The following is a 7,367-nucleotide window of genomic DNA, read 5'->3' on the forward strand; positions in this document are numbered from 1 at the left end:
GACGATCCAAAGGCATAACACCTTACTTGGGTCAACAAAAGAACACAAAAATACAAAAACAAACATAACAAAAATTGGAATAGAACAACAAAGAAACAGAAGACCCAAGCGAATGAACAGTGTACGATGCGTTGGCAGTGGCGCGTGCAGGGTATTAGTCACTCAGAGAGAAAAACCGACGGTTAATTTTGGAAGTCCTGGAATCAAGGAGTCCAGAGATGCTGAATGTGACATCGGCAGAGGGCTCCGTGGTGACACGTGATGGGGTGTTATAATCAATTGAATAAAAATTATAAAGGGGTGTTATTCTCCGGCCCCACTAGTGCGACTATTATTTTGGTTGGAGGTATCATTTTAAATATTTCTAATCCAATTGCATACCAATCAATTGAATAAAAATTATAAAGGGTTGACACAGTTATAAAAAAAAAAAAAAAAATGTATGAATATAACTAGTTGCCAATTAAGTCGACTCATGACCCTTGTTAAGCAACGTCACTTGCGCAGATTCTTATCAATCTATGGTCCGCCCTTTCCCATTAATAGATCCGATAAAAAGCCTTTCTCTTTTATTTATTTATATTTTTTGGCCGAGCCTGGAAAAGATTTTCGACCTAGATCAAACTCTAACCAAAACTCACATTTCAAAACCCAAACCTATCCGGAGCCCGGATTTATGTGTGTGTATATATATATATATATATATATTCAACCATAAGTATACAAAAATATTGATTTTTTTTTTCTTTTTACATGCATTTAGTTAAAAAAGTAATTAGTTGTCTATAGTTTTATTTATTTTTTACATAAAACTTGGTTTTTCATTTTAATATATTTCTATTATTATAGACAATATTCAGTGCATTAGTATTATAGTTTCAGCTTGACTTCTTGAAGAAACTTAAATAAAATATAGGCTTTTATATAAAAAAAAAAAAAATTTGCTTTTCAACAATAATTTTCTTGAAAAATTGTAATAAAATATAGAATTTTAGATATAAAAATAATAAAGATTTTCAACATTATTTTTTTCTTTAAAAAAAAATCTAATAACATATAGGATTTTGTTAAAAAAAGTACAGCTCGAAACTCATATTTTCGAATTTTAAGAATCCAATTTCATCCAGGGCCGGATGAACAATCATACTCGCCAAACCATTTCATCTGGAGTTGTATTTCATTGTGCCACAACTCAAAATGAAATACTAATACAATTAGTAATACTTCAAAACCATATAATCAAATTTAAAACTGGGTTTTTTTTCTTGAATAATTAGAATTCCTATAGTGTTAAAAACTTCCTCTTAACGATATGAGATTTCGTTATTTCATCCTTCTAGGGAGTAGGGACAGAGTGGTACAAGTTTCTCATCCTTGTACTTAATGGATCAACTGATTTCTCGATAACTGGAGAAGCCGGTGGGGACCAAAAGAAAATTTTGTCCTAGGAAGCACACCTCGACATCACGAATGCTTCCTGTAAATTTCTAGAGAACACCAGCCAGAATTAGAAACTTGGTGTCAAAGGAAAGGGTGACGAAGCGCAGAAAAAAACAGAGGTGTTCCAAGCCAGCCGCCTTTCTGGAAGCGTCATATTGGAATCAAGACGACTGAGCTCCAAAAAGCCATCCAAGTCACTGCCACTTGTCATTGAGTATTCTCCCCCATCTTCTTTGATTTGAGCAGTGATGTCATCCTAGATCTGGATTTGGAGTTTCGGTCATTAATATGCAAATGACATAAAATATTTTATTAAAAATAGAATAAGATATTATTATAATATTATTTTTATTTTAAAATTTTTAAAATTAAATTATTTATTATATTTTATATAAAAATTATAAAAAATTATAATAATTACATGAGATAACTTAATTTTATATAACCAACCAACCAACCCTAAATAAATAAATTGACCTTCATCGTTGTGAACCCGAGAGAAATACGGTTTTTGTCTTTTGGAGAAAAAATTTCGATATGGATCCAAAATGCTCAATTAATAACGTGAAGAAGAATATACAGCAATGCAAAAGATATTTCTCCTTCTGGTTACTTTGAACTGTCAATGCACTAATTGAAAGACGAAAACCGTTGAACTACTTATATGCTTCAATCAAACAATGGCTACGTGCTGATTATATGATATATTTTTAAGTGACTACCATTTAAACAGTGAATATACGAAACTATTTAAAATTTAATATATTAATAAATAAAAAATGATATTTAAGATAAAATGTACTATTAATCTTAGAAAAATCTTATTCATAAACTTGTGTGGGTAATATATATAGTAAAATATTTACATAATATAATTTTATTTAAAAGATAAAATACTTACTATTCAAATAATGCGGATACTATATTTTACAATACCGAAAAATATAATACTCATTTCATAATAAAATAATTTATAATTTTTAAATAATCAATTCTTTTATTCAGCAGTCTTACACATATATTTGTTAAGAAAAAAAATAAAATATAAAAATAAGCATGTGATAACTACTGATTTCTCTAAAGGGTGCGGTTACTATGCCGTCCCATCTTGACTGCTGGGCATGTTCAGCGTAAAAAAGTTTTTTTTTTCACATTTTTTAACATATTTAAATATATTTCAAAAATAAAAAAATACATCAATACATTTAAAATCACTAAATAAAAATTAAAAAAAATAAAAATTGACCAGTGATCAAATAGAGGTATCAAAATGAGTGGACGTAATAATGTTTCTCTTCTCTAAATAAATATCCTCGCCACAACAACCATCGACCTCGTAACAAACAGATTATCAACCACGCCAAGAAATTCAGAAAATCCACCACCCATGTCGTTAGGCATCCAATCACCTAACTTGAAAGTAATGCGGTGCTCTAATACATTGCACCGCTACCATCCAATGTACCAAAAATAACATATTACTTGGGTGTGAAGGAGCCAAAACTGAAAAGTCGCTGTGCCCTTACCCATGGCTGCCGGTGGCTACTTGGAAAGTTTAGACCGCGTTTTTTATGAGGAAAAAGTGCTGTCATTTATTTTTGACTTTGGAATTTGGAAGCAGTCCTGAGCCTTCAGTCTTTCACACTCCAATCCACTCGACTCTCACTCGCTTGAAATGTCCCCACACACTTCTTACGCTTTTGGCTTTGACCGACTTCAGTCGTCCTTAGCCACCAAGAAAACTCTTGCACTAAACGTGCTCCACTCTCTTTAATTTTGTTCCTACCCTCTTATTATTATGATATCATATTAATCTTATAATAATAATAATAATAATAAATGAAATGCGCACCCAGCATACTTTCGCACCACTTGTCACGCAACTTCCTCCTCTTGTCTCTCGTTCGCCTTCCTTTATAAGCCCAGCACATCCTCCTCAGTCTCTACTCATAAGCCATTCTTCACAAAAAAAAAAGGGTTCTCTCTTCTCCTCTGGATCTCAAGAGTGTTTTAGCTCTTAGTTCAGACTTCAGAGTTTCAGTTCCTCTAGTTCTTAGTGCTCAGTTCATTTGGTCTCAATTTAGATCAGAAGCAAACGGTGAAAGAGATGGCTCTGGAAGCTCTCAACTCTCCGACCACAGCCACCCCTTCGTTCCACTTCGAGGACGCTGCCAGCCTCCACTGCCTTGAGCCATGGGCCAAGCGCAAGCGTTCGAAGCGTGGACGGTTTGATAACCCACCCACCGAGGAAGAGTACCTCGCTCTCTGCCTCATCATGCTCGCTCGCGGCGGCGGCGGCGGCGGCGCAACTTCCAGAAACATTAACTCCACCGCCACCGCCACCGCACAGCGCCACCAATCTCCCAGTCCTGCAGCACCAGAGGTGGCGACGGTACCTGTACCGAAGCTTGTGTACAAGTGTTCTGTTTGCAACAAGGCCTTCTCCTCTTACCAGGCCCTCGGTGGACACAAGGCCAGCCACCGAAAACTCGCCGCTGGAAGCGAAGACCAATCCACTTCCTCCACCACCTCTGCCACCGTCACGGCCTCCAACAACAGCAGTGGTAGGGCCCATGTGTGCACCATCTGCCACAAGTCCTTCCCCACAGGACAGGCCTTGGGTGGACACAAGCGTTGTCACTACGAAGGCGGCGGCGGCAGCGGAAGCAGCGTCGTCACCACTTCGGAAGGTGTAGGATCTACCCACAGCCACAGTCACAGCCACAACAACCTTCACCAACGTAACTTCGATCTCAACCTCCCTGCTTTGCCGGAGTTCTCACCTAATTTCTTCATGTCAGGGGAAGACGAGGTGGAAAGCCCTCATCCAGCGAAGAAGCTCCGCATCTTGATGCCACCAAAGATTGAAATTTCTCATTAGTTAAAGTTAGGATTTCTAGTAAAATTAGGATTTCAGGGATTTTTAAATCAGACTAATTTTATTTTTTTTGGAATTTTTATCAGACTAATTACTTTTTGTTTTTAATTTTCTTGTTTCTTAGTTGCGAGTGAGATTTTTATTTCTCTGTATATAGAACTTGGAAGTCTCTCTTGTGTTTGCTCAGCCCAGTTTGTGATAGTGATAATTCAATTAATTCTTTCCCATTTCAAAGTTCGACTATTTTTTTCTATCTTCTCTCAAATGTCGAATTATCATACAATCAGTCTGATCAATTCTAAAATGGGCAGTATCAAAAGCTCTACACTCTGTCCTTCGCACAGAACCATAATCATGAGACGGCAATCATAGCATCATCGACTGGTGCCAGACTGTTTTGTTCAGTTGATGCCTCTTGCGCATGTTAGACAGAGAGAGAGTACGCGACGGTTTTTAGCTGTTAAAGAGTACAGTACGCAGTTTCCTCTGTCCAGCTCCTTGTCCATGAGGTACACGCGCAAGAGCATGTTAGCCTAATAATTAGTGCATAAAGAAGGAGGTGGTGAATGCTGACGAGAACGAGAGGGGACGGCTGGTGTGTGGATAAGAAGGTGGCATTTTGGGTTTTCGGAATGCTGTTTCCATCTGCAAACTGATTAGGATGACAGGTGGGCTTTGCTTGAGCTGGTGTCTCTCTTATTTTAAAATCTCTTTTTTGAGATGTTGACTCTGCTTTTCCAATTCGCAGTGTCAAAATCCTCTTCCGCCACGACACTGCCTGCATGTCAAAATAAAGTTGGGCATGTTTTAAGTAAAAATTGATTTCCTTCGGCCCTGAGTGTGTACCCACTAATGTGGTTGTGGACCTGTGGGGATCGAAATGGACTCTGCTTCTTCAAATTTTCCCATCAGTGTCCAAATTGGCTTCCGAAATGTATAGGTGTGGCTTGAATCAGAGCCACCGCGCCTCCCAAGAAAATGCACAGCCTAAAGTAATATTTTAAGCGAAGCCTACTCCACCAAACTTGGCGACATTTCTCCCCAATGCGAAATTAATGCTCCTTCCAATAAGGGGGATCTGGCGCACTCACCAAGATTTGGTTGATCTACGCATGCTGTTCTTTCAATGAAAACCCAGATGTAAGGCAGACTGTACTAGGCATCTTGGTGGTTTTTTTCCCTCTCCAAGCGAGATTTTCTTTAATAAAAAGGGATCAAGATTGGTAAGAGGATGAATTTCCTCAACAAACACTCAATGCAACTAATGCAATGCTTTGAAGAGAAAAAAGGGGGAAAAAAAAAAAAGGGGTCCTGAGACTAATCATTTGGCCTTTTGCATGACCATTTCAACAACCACGTTACGAATGTATAATGGTCTCATTGTATGTGCTCATTGGAGGTTTAAGTAATCTACTCCTGTGGAAAGATTAAATTATCGTGTTAATAAGACTAAAAAATGTGACTAACCTTCTACAAATTAACCAAGCTTTAATCATACTGCGCCTAATTATTAAGTGTTTAACCCTCTACATTCCCCTAGCTACCAAGTGAGACTCTTGACAAAATTATCGATAAGGATGAAACTAGGCTTTGCGTGTGGAATAGAAATTTGAATGCCGACGTGATCTCTCTAATTTGGAATTCACATAAACTATCACAAGTCACGAGAAGGTTAATGCGATATTTTAGACTAGTGGTTGGGGTTGGGTTATTGGAGGCTCAATCTTGAGGCATCCTTTATCAGAGAAAACAAATCTTATCAAAGAAATCAACTTTCATCTAAGATTGTTTTTGGTTTTCAGTCATTCCAATTGATGTTCATGTGCATCTAAGTGGTTTAGTCCGTATTTTAACTTTTTCGACGAATATTCGCTTAGAAAAATCCTATAAAAAAGTCTTACACTATACATCTCCACTTAATCAATATGTAATTTGTCATTTTTGCATTTCTATCATGTATAATTTTTCATCCACTTATAATATTGTGTCACAATCACGTTAGGATGAATGATAGCATTCTATTCTATCTATCAACTAACTCAACCAGCTCCATCTTAAATAGCTCTACTTATCATTTGTCCTCCCCATCGACTGTTGGTTCACCTAATCATATAACTAGAATATTATTGCACGTTTGATTTCCAATCATGGTCTTCTCAATACGGGAAAACTATTTCAATTAATTAAGCTCTCCATGTGTATAATTTAATGGTTGGTCGGCGAACCAACTTGAGGAAAAAAAGATAATACGGGTTGCAATCGGATGGCCTAGCTACATCAACGTCATGAGTCATGACTTCCTTTGATCTGGATAGACACTGAAAGAATACCCACGTATACAATAAAGACCAACAACTATATTTGAAGAGCCTATATTTAATTTTTTTAGTAAATTAAAGGGGAAAAACACTGAATTTAAGTATATAATATGTTGATTTAAAACTATAAAATTTAGATAGGGAAATATGCAATAATTCCTAGAGTACTACCATTTTAAGGTTTATACAACACAATTTACGCGCTATAATTTAGTTTAAAAGATAAATTTTAAAATTTTAATCTCACAAATTAAATCTTACCATTTAAATGATGAAAAATGATAAACTAATAATTAGTCTACGTTTTTGCTTAAAATGAAAGGTAATTACGTAAAATTAAAATTATTTTTTATTGAAATGGCACAATTATATTATTGATTTAAAATGAGTTGTAAAAAAGTTATAGATATATCATTACTTTTAAGTGATGTAGATTGTAAACTCTGCGCACCGATTAAAAATAAAATAACTCTAATACCTAATATTCTTGCACTGTTTACCTGTAAGAAAGTGCATGGGAGTTTTTTAGCAAGAAATTTCTTATGAATCTGGAAGCTGCTGCGTGATTCTGGCCAACGTCAAAACGTGTTCTAGACGCACGCGTTAGAAATATCGACGTATATTGTTTAAAGCTTGTACTTCATCGAAATTTCTCTATTTCCCGAGCTAATACTACTGGTTCGCACGCAGAGTCTCCAGCTTCCGGTGGATTCTTCCAAGAAGCTTCTTTT

At 36.3% G+C, this 7,367-nt stretch overlaps 1 protein-coding gene across 1 annotated transcript; it reads left to right on the forward strand.

Moving 5' to 3' along the window:
- Positions 1-3,295: 3,295 nt before the first annotated feature.
- Positions 3,296-4,552, forward strand: LOC121260393 (zinc finger protein ZAT10-like). Its single transcript, XM_041162254.1, has one exon. The coding sequence runs from the start codon at positions 3,548-3,550 to the stop codon at positions 4,319-4,321; it is 774 nt and encodes a 257-aa protein (XP_041018188.1). The 5' UTR covers positions 3,296-3,547; the 3' UTR covers positions 4,322-4,552.
- Positions 4,553-7,367: the final 2,815 nt, after the last annotated feature.

This window comes from Juglans microcarpa x Juglans regia, chromosome 4D (genome assembly GCF_004785595.1).
Source record: "Juglans microcarpa x Juglans regia isolate MS1-56 chromosome 4D, Jm3101_v1.0, whole genome shotgun sequence".
NCBI lineage: Eukaryota > Viridiplantae > Streptophyta > Magnoliopsida > Fagales > Juglandaceae > Juglans > Juglans microcarpa x Juglans regia.

Coding starts and splice junctions, on each gene's coding strand:
- LOC121260393 (XM_041162254.1), top strand. CDS start 3,548: ATGGCTCTGGAAGCTCTCAACTCTCCGACCACAGCCACCCCTTCGTTC.